The sequence below is a fragment of the Myxocyprinus asiaticus genome, chromosome 44 (genome assembly GCF_019703515.2).
Source record: "Myxocyprinus asiaticus isolate MX2 ecotype Aquarium Trade chromosome 44, UBuf_Myxa_2, whole genome shotgun sequence".
Classification (NCBI taxonomy): domain Eukaryota; kingdom Metazoa; phylum Chordata; class Actinopteri; order Cypriniformes; family Catostomidae; genus Myxocyprinus; species Myxocyprinus asiaticus.
In genome coordinates this window covers 30,084,476-30,097,632 of record NC_059387.1, presented here as the reverse complement: position 1 = coordinate 30,097,632, position 13,157 = coordinate 30,084,476, and the positions used below count along the sequence as shown (strand labels likewise).

Here is a 13,157-nt window from a genome sequence, read left to right as displayed (position 1 = left end):
GTTACCCCTTACTGGATACAACAAAGCTATTGACAAAACAGCTACTCAAATAGAGTGATTCTCTAAAATCATGATTGGCTTTAATTGGCATCTCTGAAGAAACAAATAGCAGATGACAAGAAAGAGGAAGGAGAATCTGTAGTCCGTGAAGATCACCAGTTTGAAGTAAGATTGCTAATAACTGTCTTAGAGCACCTAACCCGATACCTGTGATTATAATACAGTGGTGTTCATTGTTTTGTTTTTTTTGCCAGTCCTCTTTTTTTCAGCCTTTTAAAAAATAATTAATTAATTTCAGTTTTCCTATTTAAAGTCATTTACATGAAATCCAGGCTTTATCTTCTTAAATTTAGTAATAAAGACTTATATCATTTTTTTATTGATAGTAATAGATCTGAACGTGGTATTAATTTTAAAAGAAAACACAAATAAATGTCTCACAATACTTATTTATACGGTGCAGTCTAAACATGCACACACAAATGGAAAACTGAAACAGTGACAGAATTAAAAAGTGTATTCAAATAAAAAACTTGATAAACTGAAAGAATCTGTAGATCAGAAATAAATATCAACATTCTAGTCACATTCGAAATTGGTTTGTGGTTTTAAGTTGCATAAAAAAATTATTACTGCGATTGTGTTGTAAATGGATAGACAGAAGCTCTGGATTTGTATTTTTTTTCAAGCACAATACATTATTTATAAATTAAAAGTTGCTTTGAAAAAATTTAAAGGGATAGTTCACTCAAAAATAAAAATTCTGGGATCATTTACTCACAATCATTCTGCTCCAAATCCGTATGACTTTCTTTCTTCCTTACAAAAGATACAAGAGATTTTAGGCAGTCTAAGTCACCATTTGCTTTCATTGCATTTTTCCATTTAATGAAAGTGATACAGTGCCAGTGGCTGTCATTCTTACTAAAATCTTCTTATGTGTTTCAAGGAAGAAAGAAAGCCATATGGGTTTGGAGCAACATTAGGGTGAGAAAAATATGACATAATTTTTGTTTTATGGGAAAACTATCCCTTTAATATGAACATGTATTTCAGATGATTGGGTAACAAGAATCATTAAATTTATTGTTTTTCAGTTATACACTTGGCTTCTAAAAACTGGGCCAAGTTTACTTGATTAGTAGCCATTACCCCAGAGTTCACTGCTCAGGCATACATACAGTTGGCATCAATTTAACAATGGAAAATATCCGAATATCTGTTAGTATAGTGTCAGCTTGAAAGCCAACTTGTTGCATGTAAAATTAACCATATGAAGAGAGAGCTAAAAAGTAATTCAAAAATGTTTTGAAGGCTTATAACAGATTTTGTATTTACACAAATTAGTTAATATCTTAAAATGTCTTTGTCAAAGTCTAGCCTTCACCATCTGGGTTCCAGTGACTTTCCCTCCAAGATCATATGAATTTCCTTTGCATCTAGAGTCTCGTAAGTTAGCAGGGCATTGGTTAGCAGCTTGTGTTCTTTGCTGTAAGTCTTCAGAAGTGTCTTTGCCTTTTCATATGAACCCTGACAGAGAAAATGAGGAAGTTAAATTGTCACGATTGATATCAGTCATTATTGCCGCAAAAGGTAAATTGGGGGTCACATACCTGTAAAAGCACCCTGACTTCCTGTTCTACAGCTGCCCGAGTCTCCGGGCTATGGTCCGTTAGGTCATTATAGGTCATGACCCCTAGCTGGAAATCATAGAGAGGTGTGTGAGCTGCAGTTACAGACACAAAATAGCATTTCACACATAAAACAACAACAACAAAAAACATTGTGATTGCAACAGAAACCCTGAGGTTAGAGATGAATGGAAGTGTGTGAGTGACCCTGCATGTGCACAGCTCATTTCAGAGCACTGAGTCTGAATTTAGCACAGAAAAAAGGATTAGGATGAAACCCAGATTTAAGTCTGGAATGTTAGTACTTACACAACCTTACTCTAATGGCCTTTACCATGTGGAAGGACTCAAATTGCCTCTCCTAACAGCCATATACTTTTTTGTTCCCATTTTGAATGACTTTATAATAACGTATAACATTATAAATACATAAGAAATAATGTAGTCAGTCAGTCACAATTGCAAAATAATAAAATACAAGAAATATGTAATAAAATATAATAATGATCTGTTTCATATAAATGTTATGTTTGTTAATGTATACTCAAATAGCTTGAAATGTTATTAAAGCTTTTACAAAGCATTGCTAAATTTGCTTGTATTTATTTTTATTATATAGAAATAATAATAATACTTTAAATTGTTTACCATTTTTTTATGTGATCTGGCCGATCTTGTCATTTGGGATGATCAGTGAAAACTTGGTGTTTCATAAATGGGAAAATCACTATTTACTTCACATATAACACATTTCAGAAATGCATAAATACACTAATAGCTTAATACATTGGAGGACACATGGAACCCATTATATCTTGTCACTCATCCCAAACCGTGTCACCATCATTTGTGCTATTTTAGTTGCTCCATCAAAATCACTTGATGCTCCTGTGTGAGAGACAAATAAAACTTTATGGTATCTATACATTAAAGAATATGAAGTAGACAAGAGTGAATTGGGGACATCTCTCACCAGTTGTGATGTTCTCATTTCCAAAAACCAATTCCTCAGCAACCATGCCCCCCATACTGACGTCCATCTGAGCCAGGAGCTGGCCTCGTGTCTCACTCCAGCGATTGTTCTCAGGCAGCAAGGATACCTGAGAGAGAGACCAGAGGCACCAGCAGAATCAGTTTATGATGTATAAATGCTAAAGAGTAAAAGCTACAATCTCACACACGTACTTAAGTGTGTACAGGGCCGCCGATAAGGGGGGACAACTAGACCTTTTGTCCTAGGCCCGGGCTTGAGGGGGGACCCACAGAAAGGCTGTTCCATATTGTAGAGCGCATCTAAACGTATTCAGCAAGAGACGCGGATATAAACAAAGAGATAGTGCACAACAGCGAAAGCCGTCGGGGTAGCGCATGTTGGTGGAATAACTGTCTGCACCACCCCAACCCCCCTTCCCGTCGGGCAACTGAATACGTTTTGTACTGGGCCCAATTATTTCTAACTGCAGGGGTGCTGTTTGAATGGGAAATATACTTATCCTGGAAAATATGGGTAGCCACTGTTGGAATGGTCTTTATTGAATGTTGAGACTAACTACTCACATGTCCCAGGGAAGGACCGTGTGGCATGAAGGTAGCTTTGTTGATGGGCATGGCGTCTTTGGTGTAGTAAGCCACTATAGCGTGTCCTGACTCATGGTAGGCTATTATCATCTTATTCCTCTTATCTATCTCCACACTTCTGCATTCTGAGCCTGGACAGACAGAGAGAGGGACATTAGGAACGAATCTCTTTGATCATGGCAATATTCCCAATCACATGTTGCAGAGAATAAGCCGTCCATCCCTGTTGCCCTCACCCATGAGGATCTTATCCTTCGCAAACTCCAGCTCCTTCATGGTGACCAGATCTCTCCCATCCACTGCTGCTTTCAGGGCCGCCTGGTTCACCAGGTTCTCCAGTTCAGCTCCAGAGAAACCCACTGTTCCTCTGGCAATGATCTTGGCATCAATATCTTCAAAACACACAAGAACTGACTATTATAATAGAAAAGTCTTTACAACAGACAAACATCATCATTACACACAGACATTTAGAATTTCTTTCCACATATATAGCATAAACATTTAACCTAGGGCTGCAATTTTTAATAAAATTAATTACATGATGTGCCGATTAATTAATCGACTTAATTGCATTTAATCAATATTTACTGAGAAAGGTGCCAAATAAATATAATTTAGTAAATAATCATTATAAATATAACACATAATAAATATTACAGTTCAGATAATTCAAATCCATTACAGTACATCATACACATATATTGTGGCAGCAGACAAGTAAAGCATTTAGACAATACAAAAAATGTTTTATTTCCATATCATTGAACATAATTTTATTGGCTTCCATCTCCACAATTTCTGATTGTTGGTCTATGTACTTACAGTTGAAGTCAGAAGTTTACATACACTTAGGTTGAAGTCATTAAAAAAATCATTTTTTAACCACTTCACAGATTTAATATTAGCAATCTATAGTTTTGGCAAGTTGTTTAGGACAACTACTTTGTGCATGACACAAGTAATTTTTCCAACAATTGTTTACAGACAGATTGTTTCACATTTATCTGAATATATTACAATTCCAGTGGGTCAGAAGTTTACATACAAGTTAACTGTGCCTTTAAACAGCTTGGAAATTATGTCAAGCCTTTACACAATTAGCCAATTAGCTTCTGATAGGAAGTGTACTGAATTGGAGGTGTACCTGTGGATGTATTTTAAGGCCTACCTTCAAACTCAGTGACTCCTTTCATCTTTACAAACAACAGTATGCAAGTATAAACACCATTGGACCACACAGCCATCATACCAATTAAGGAGACGAATTCTGTCTCCTAGAGATTAACGTAGTTTAGTGCGAGAAGTGCAAATCAATCCCAGAACCACAGCAAAGTACCTTGTGAGGATGCTGGAGGAAACAGGTAGACAAGTATCTATATCCACAGTAAAACGAGTCCTATATCGACATAACCTGAAAGGCTGCTCAGCAAGGAAGAAGCCACTGCTCCAAAACTGCCATAAAAAAAGCCAGACTTCAGTGTGCAAGTGCACATGTGGACAAAAATCTTACTTTTTGGAGAAATGTCCTCTGGTCTGATGAAACAAAAATCAAACTGTCTGGCCATAATGACCATAGTTATGTTTGGAGGAAAAAGGGTGAGGCTTGCAAGCCGAAGAACACCATCCCAACCGTGAAGCATGGGTGTGGCAGCATCATGTTGTGGGGGTGCTTTGCTGCAGGAGGGACTGGTGCACTTCACAAAATAGATGGATATATTGAAGCAACATCTCAAGACATCAGCCAGGAAGTTAAAGCTCGGTCGCAAATGGGTCTTCCAAATATACAGTGACCCCAAGCATACGTCCAAAGTTGTGGCAAAATGGCTTAAGGACAACATAGTCAAGGTACTGGAGAGGCCATCACAAAGCCCTGACCTCAATCTGATAGAAAATGTGGGGCAGAACTGAAAAAGCGTGTGCGAGCAAGGAGGCTTACAAACCTGACTCAGTTACACCAGTTCTGTCTGGAGGAATGGGCCAACATTCCAGCAACTTATTGTGAGAAGCTTGTGGAAGGCTACCCAAAACATTTTGACCCAAGTACAAACAATTTAAAGGCAATGCTAGCAAATACTAACAAAGTGTATGTAAACTCCTGACCCACTGGGAGTGTGATGAAAGATATAAAAGCTGAAATAAATCATTCTCTCTACTATTGACATTTCACATTCTTAAAACAAAGTAGTAATCCTAACTGACCTAAGACAGGGAATGTTTTCTATGGTTAAATGTCAGGAATTGTGAAAAAACTGAGTTTAAATGTATTTGGCTAAGGTGTATGTAAACTTCTGACTTCAACTGTATATGTCAGAGAGACACTTTTGGAGTGTCTCACTTTGGTTGCATCGCATCTCACTAGTTCTCACAGTCAAATGGCATGTTTTAAGGATACTGTGTCAAGTTAAACATAGTTTCAAACTTTGAAAAACACATCTTGAGATCTCTGCATGATTCTGATGTGCTCTGTATAACTCTCTTTAAATTGAGCTTGACTTCATTCTTGCGGAAATTCTGAACAGTCAGGGGGCAAGATTAATAGCATTATTTTATTTTATTTTTTAATAGATTTTTTAAAACTAAATTAATGTGTTAAATCAACAGCTCTAATTTAACCTAATATTCATAGATTGGGAAGGAGCAAAATTTAAATACCTCATAAAATTGCTCAGCGCAGTTGTCTGTCCTGCGTTCACGTATATTTTCGATTGAAACAGGAAGCTTTGGTGGGACATTAAAGGCCTCATCTCTTTTTTTTTTTTTTTTTTTTTAATAAACCTCTCTTTTTTAAATTAACACAAGGCTTTAGTTATGTCACAGACATAAATCAACTAGGTAATCAGTTGTAGGTGGTATTAGGGGGTGGAAAATTGTCATTCTAGGGAGAATTTGATTGAGCAAAAATCTGCATAATGCAGCACAAGTCAACACTTTTGGTCTGTTTTCCTAGAAGAGAAAGACTGTCATTTTAAAATGTGTTTAACTGCTAGAAGTTGATTTTGTCAACTTCTAAGAGTACACTAGCATGAACTCAAGGCTAATAAACATGACCTTAAAATGACCACAAAACTCCATAGATCAAATCCATGAGCAATCACGTTCCTGAATTTTCTGCTGACATGCTCCCCCCTCAATGTCTATAGTGGTTACGGCCCTCATTTAACAAATATTTAAGATATCACTCTTACCAGAATCCACCTTAATTTTCTTCAGATACCACTGAAGGATCTCTGTGCATCCCTTCACATCAGGTCTGGATATGGTAACCTGCATGTCAAACCTGCCTGGTCTCACCAGGGGACTGAAATCACAAAACAGGATGATGCAGGTTTACTGTGATGATGGAAGCCAAATATTTATGAATTTAGGTTGAATCATGAATCCCAAAATCTTTGATCTTTCTGAGTGAGATGTTTCCCCAAGCTTGCTTTAGAGAGACAGTGCATTGTAAAATCATCATAATTCCTGTCTGTATAAAAATGTAACGAAACCTACTTCAGAAAATGTGTGGCTCCAATCACAATCACCCCTACATTGGACTTAAACCTGAAATCATCAAAATGATAAATGAGAGCCACATTATCTATTTAAAAAACAAAAAGAGCTGTATATAAATGAAAAAAACTAAACAAAAGCCATGCAGACATGGACTGACCATCTATCTCAGCCAACAGTTGTTTGATGGTCTGTCGTGAGTATGGGTGCACTGGAGACTCAATTCTCTTTCCACCCACACTATCCAGCTCATCGATAAAAATCACACATGGGGCATTAGCTTTGGCCTCCTCTACAAGAGAAGTAATAAAACAAGAGTTAAAAAAAATACATATATTAACAGATCCGAATTAAATGTGGTGTGTAGAGTAATAAAAGCCCCTGTTTCTGTGATTTAAGTAGATTTTATGAACAACAGTTTTACCACTCATAATGGGTGATCCAAGAATATATTTTTCAATCAAATTTACTCCAAGAGGTCAAGACTTACTGAAAAGATTCCGAAAATATTATTGACTGACAGGCCAGGAGCTTAAACTAAATCCAACCTAAATTAAAGACTATCCTTTAAAAATGAACCTTTATTAATGTGTTAATGTGACTGAAAGGTTGTGGGCAGAGTAAACATATTTTCCCCATATTTTTAGTTGAGAGTTTTCCTTTAGTTCCTGTCAGACCCGCTGCTGTTCTATTATCGGTTATTGTATACCGGTGTTGTTAATTTCGCCGGTGTTTCCACCTCCTCCCGTTTACAAACAACATAAAGTGTTGTTAAAATCACCGGAGTAATCACAGTTACGTTTTCTTCTGTGATAGGGCGTTTATCAAACGGCATTTTTGCACCCTTGAAGGGCACTTCGCGAAGGGGACGCCACTCGAAAGGCCGTTCCAAACATAAGTAAGAAATTACATTTTTTTTTTCATAAAGGGACCTTTCAGAAGACTTTCAGTGAAGGCTACATTTAAACTGTAATGCCATTTTCCTTCAGAGAGCCCACATCAAGAGCTCTGTCTTTCGTAGTGAGTAGGGCATAGGGATGATCACCTTCGATTGGATTCACCCATAGTCTTAAAACAGCAATAGTTTGCCGCCTGCTGGAAGAAAGCGATAAGGCACCTAGTTCATAATCTTGTTGGCTTGTGTTTTTCGACATAACTAATATACCGTAACAACAATAAACCAGAGGGCACACATTGCTTTATAGTTTGAGAACAAAAACGAAAATGATTGATTTTTAAAAAAAAACAATATCATGTCTCCCAATGCATAAGTAATGTTAGTATTAAGCCAAATGGGAATTGATAATTCCCTTTGAATTTTAAAATAGATCTATAATAATACTACTACTAATAATAACTAGATAGGCACATTTCCTGAAGAAAATGTGAGTGGAAATTTGTCACTACGATGTCTCACCAACTGCCCCAAGTTGAAAGAGGCCACCCCCATGACAGTAGGATGTTCTGGTGCAAAGATATTGGTGTTGTTCCATGGTTGCTAGGGTGTTCTATCTGGTTGCTAGGGAGGGTGATACTCAAAATGCTCTTTGCCAGCCTAAGTCAAACGAGACAACCCGAAAATGTCTAAAATGTAATGGTGCAGAGATATGTGTTTTGTTGCTTGGTTGCTAGGGTAATCCCATCTTGTTACTAGGCAGTTACCAGGGTGACACTCAACAGGCTCCTTGCCAGCCTGAGTCAAATGAGCCAACATGGAAGTGTCTATCATGTTCTGGTGCAGAGATATGTGTTTTGTTACTTGGTTGCTATGGTAACACCATATGGTTTCTAGGCAGTTAACAGTGTGGCAGTTAAAAGGCTCCTTGCTAGACTGAGTCAAACAAGCCAAACAGGAAGTTTCTACAATGTTCTGGTGCAGAGATCTAAGTGATTTTGAAGACTAATTGCTCACCAAAGTGAAACAAACCAACTCTCTTGTCTCTAGGACATTTTGATCCAAAGATATCACTCTCAGCCATTTTGAATGGAAGTCAATGGGGTTTGGTTGCTAGGGTGCCCTAAATGGTTGCTACAGCGTGGCAAGCCAGTGACCAGAGTGATTCTTATTGGCTGCTTACTAACCTGACTCAAAAGAGCCAATATCCAAGTGTCTACGATATTCTTTTCTGAAGATATCCTTCTGAGCCATTTTGAATAGAAGTCTATGGGGGCGGTTGCTAGGGTGCTGTAAATGGTTGCTAGGGCGTGGCTACGCCATTTCCAAGCTGATACTTAAAGACTGATTTGTAGCCCGAGTGAAATGAGCCTGCCCCCATGTCTTAACAACATTCTGATTGGGAGATATGATCTGACAAATTTCTTGCATTGATTTGTCATTGTAGGAAAAAAATCCTTTCTCATAGTACCTCATGGGACTTTTTGAGACTGTTTTTTTTTTTTTTTTCCTCCCCAGGGGTTTTGACACCTCATTTGTGGGTCTATGACAAACGGTGCGGGACGAGTTAGTGTACGGAAGACTAATAATACATATGTGAGATTATAATAGTGATTCTATGCTTTGCAAGCACCACTTGGGGCAGTGGTGGCTCAGTGGTTAAAGGCTCTGGGTTACTCAGCCACTGTTGGGCCCTTGAGCAATGCCCTTGACCCTATCTGCTCCAGGGGTGCCGTATCATGGCTGACCCTGCACTCTGACCCCAGCTTAGCTGGGATATGTGAAAACAAAGAAATTTCACTGTATATATGAAAAATGTATAATGTGTGACAATAATAAAGCCTTTCTTCTTCTTCTTCTTATTCTAATAAAAACTCTAAACGCTTTTTAGCGCCATCTAGTGTTACTGACTGTGTGCAGATTTCATTGGCTTTGTTCATCCATTTAAATAGCTTACTGTTTGCCTGGTGTAAAAGGCAAAATTATACAACTATTATTGTTTTTAAATATATATTATTTAACATTTCGGGCCAAATATATTTCTAAATTCTTTGTTTTATAATGACAATATAACAAAATGAAAGCATACTCTGTTTAGAAGCAAATTGAGGAACCAGTTTAGCGATTGCTTAGCTTTACTTCCGGGTCCTTTCGTTTCCGACTTATTTAGCAGCGTAAACCTCGCGATTTTTTTTTATATTATACATTTTTAAAATATTAAGTGTAAATTTATAACATTATGCTTTGTGTTATATTACCCAGGAATTAGTTTTAAATAATTAATTACCACAGCTGCGAGGGGGTTTAGATTACAGCTGCTGAGAGACAGTAAATTTGGCCATCTTCTCCCATTAATCCACCGCTCCCTCTATTTTTTTTTAAATTTTATTTATTTATGTATTTGAATTCTGTAAAGTCATTAAAACGTAAGAGTGTATTTTTTTCTTTTGGTCTTGGAGCAAATGAGTAAGTGAAAATAATATTTGCTGTGATCTCCCATTCAATCCCATTCACCGCTGAATATATATATATATATATATATATATATATATATATATATATATATATATATATATATATAGCGGTGAATGGGATTGAATGGGAGATCACATCAAATATTATTTTATTAATATATATATATATATATATATATATATATATATATATATATATATATATATATATATATATATATATATATATAGTGTAACACGTTAGAAAATAGAGTTCTTTTTTTTTTTTTTTTCAGTCCATTGCTGTAGCCCGAGCATTATTTCCTGAATTTATACCCTATATATCGATTTTGTAAAAGATCTAAATCAAGTGCACTTGGAAATATATTTAAAGCCCTTTGTCATCGCGCTCTGTTTCGCATTAAAGTACTTCCGTGTCCTGCTCAGAGACTCGTTGGAAGTTGTATCAGGCATATTATAAACAGCCGCTCCCTGATTCGACGCTGTTTTTAAAAACAATAACTACACATCTAAAGCTCTCCAAGCGGCTGTGATCGCCGACATCTTTCATCTGTTGAAGTTATCTGAGTAATATCGCATGTCCAATATACAGAACCTCCAGTCTTTCGGTGAGTAACTACGTCTCGTGCGCGAGTTTACACACTGCGTGCATGAGAATCCGTTTGAACCATTGTGCAGTGTATAGTTCAAATGATTAAAATCATCTAGAGAACAGAAATCATATTTATGCATTTAAATCTAAGAATGCAGAAAGATCTGTGAGTGTAAGGGGGTAGAAAATACCAATAGGTCATTATTAAAACAAAGGAAGTCGATTGGGAGTCCTGAACATGTATAATAGACTTAATCCAATAAACAAAAAAACATTAATGCTCAGAATATTGGTCAAGCAATCAGGAGTACAAAAAACGCGTCTGCTTTGATTTCCTTCTGGGTTCACTCCTATTGTGCAACATTGACAATCTATCTTCAACCCTATGCCTTTATTAATCTAGTACTGTAGCTATGAGACCTGTAGATGCTTTTCTAAGGTTGTTCATATGTTTAATTGGTCTTTAGCTGATGTTTAATGGTTATGTTTATGTCTATTCTGTCCTATACCATCCAATAGATCCCTTTGCTGATGCAACTAAGGGTGATGACTTGCTCCCGGCTGGGACAGAGGATAAAATACATATAAGGATACAGCAGCGGAACGGCCGCAAAACACTGACTACTGTGCAAGGAATAGCAGATGATTATGATAAAAAGAAGCTGGTGAAAGCTTTCAAAAAGGTGTTTTCCAACATTCAATATTGTACCCCCAAAAATCTTAATTATTTGGCATGGACTAATCTTGGACTATGTTGTTCTATAGAAATTTGCCTGCAATGGTACAGTGATTGAGCATCCAGAGTATGGAGAGGTGATTCAGTTACAGGGTGACCAGAGGAAGAACATCTGCCAATTTCTGTTAGAGGCAAGCATATTTTTTTTTGTCTTTCTAGAATGTATTAGTTTAAATTGGTTTGATTCAGTTGCAGCCCAAATCTCGGAGAGTTGCTCATTTTTATTTTCTTGTTTTATAGATCAACATCGTAAAGGAGGAACAGTTAAAGGTTCATGGTTTTTAAAATGATTGCCCCTCCGGGGGATTGAAAAGGACTGCACGAGCATGTAGCAATCCTAGTATGTACATTTTTTTTTTTTTTTTTTTTTTTTTGACCATATTCTTACAATACTGACAGCAGGATAAAGCTATTTTTATTTTATTTTTTTGCAATCATTCCTAGCTGAAATCTTCACAATGACCTCAAGCAGGCCGCTAATTCCAGGCTGGTCTGATTTAGACTCGAGTTTTTGTTGCTGATGCTAGCTAATGTTTTACGATAGAAACAATTGCAAGATATCTTTTTATTAAAGACAATAAAGTTATGTGACTTTGCACATCTGTGTTTTGTTTTTTTTTTTCTTTTTCTCCCAACCACCAAAAATTTGCTGTTTGCGTACCTGATTACAGACTTGCGTAGCAGTATGTTCATAAGGATGCACATAATGCGGAAACAAGTTAAAATTTATTTAGCAAATAAACCGTATCAACTAATGCTTGTGCATGGGTCCAGCATAGTTGTGTAGATTCTGACAAAATAAGTGAACGCAAGTAATTTGATGCCCTTAATGAAAGAGTTATCCATGCAGCCCTGCACAGAAGTTCTTCTGTTACTATGGCTGGTTCAGTGTTGGTTGAGGCCAGAGATTATTTAGCGGAGATGGGCCACTTCTATTTAAATGATGGGAGAATTTGGAATGCCCAATGGTCAACAGATGTAGAAAGGAAGTCCCGCCTTCTGGTAAAAGAGCCAATCACCTTTTAGATGCAGATATTGCCTGTCAATCAACTCGAGAACGGGCATACGCATTAGCTATACAGGATGGGAAAATTTTATTTTTTAGCATAATCTGAGGTAAAGAAGCACAATTTGTGATACCATTGTAGTCAGATTTTACTGCTGGTTTGAAATATGTTCTTTGATCATAATCTTAACCAACCGTTTTGGAGATTTTGGTCTTTTTCCCCCATTTTAAGTAGAAAGGAGCTGCATACCGCTTGTTTACATAGAAAAGTAGCTCCCTGGGAGCGTTCCAAAGATGGCCGCCGAGTGAAGTGACTTGCTAAAAAGACTTTGTTTAGGCCCTACACTTGAAGAGGAAATTAGCCATTCTTTCCTGTTAGACAAGCACATGACCTAATGTATCACATTCAGAAGCTTTGTTCTGGTTGGCCAAAGCAGACATATGATGATCTTTAATCTGCAGTGGTGTCTAAGTATCAGAATTTAAGATGTTAAGATGTTAAACAGAAATGAAGATGTACAAAAAAAGTTCAAGGAAAATTCACCCACAAAGAAAGATTCTGTCATTTACTTGCCCTCAAACCCATGTGATTATCTGATGCAGAACACAAAGGATATATTTTATAGAATATACTGGTCCATCTTTTCAAAACAACGGCAGTTGATAGTGACTTTAAAGTTTAAAAAAATACATTTGACTCATGTCATATTCCAAGTCTTTTGAGGGCATATTATAGGTTTTGTTGAGAAA

The 13,157-nt window shown here is 36.9% G+C and overlaps 1 protein-coding gene and 1 pseudogene across 1 annotated transcript; one reads left to right on the top strand and one right to left on the bottom strand.

Annotated features, from left to right (window-relative positions):
• Positions 1 to 1,383: 1,383 nt before the first annotated feature.
• LOC127434533 (ATP-dependent zinc metalloprotease YME1L1-like) lies at positions 1,384 to 8,853 on the bottom strand (annotated as a pseudogene).
• Positions 8,854 to 10,487: 1,634 nt separating this feature from the next.
• On the top strand, positions 10,488 to 11,999 carry LOC127434650 (eukaryotic translation initiation factor 1b). The gene is made up of 4 exons (XM_051687543.1): positions 10,488 to 10,681; positions 11,185 to 11,348; positions 11,431 to 11,532; positions 11,642 to 11,999. The coding sequence occupies exons 1-4, from the start codon at positions 10,651 to 10,653 to the stop codon at positions 11,684 to 11,686; spliced, it is 342 nt and encodes a 113-aa protein (XP_051543503.1). The 5' UTR covers positions 10,488 to 10,650; the 3' UTR covers positions 11,687 to 11,999.
• Positions 12,000 to 13,157: the final 1,158 nt, after the last annotated feature.

Bases quoted from the DNA above. Each gene is read 5' to 3' on its own strand.
- LOC127434650 (XM_051687543.1), top strand. From the start codon at position 10,651: ATGTCCAATATACAGAACCTCCAGTCTTTCG. The intron at 11,349-11,430 runs GTGTTTTCCAAC...GTTGTTCTATAG, and splicing joins TGGTGAAAGCTTTCAAAAAG to AAATTTGCCTGCAATGGTAC. The intron at 11,533-11,641 runs GCAAGCATATTT...CTTGTTTTATAG, and splicing joins TCTGCCAATTTCTGTTAGAG to ATCAACATCGTAAAGGAGGA.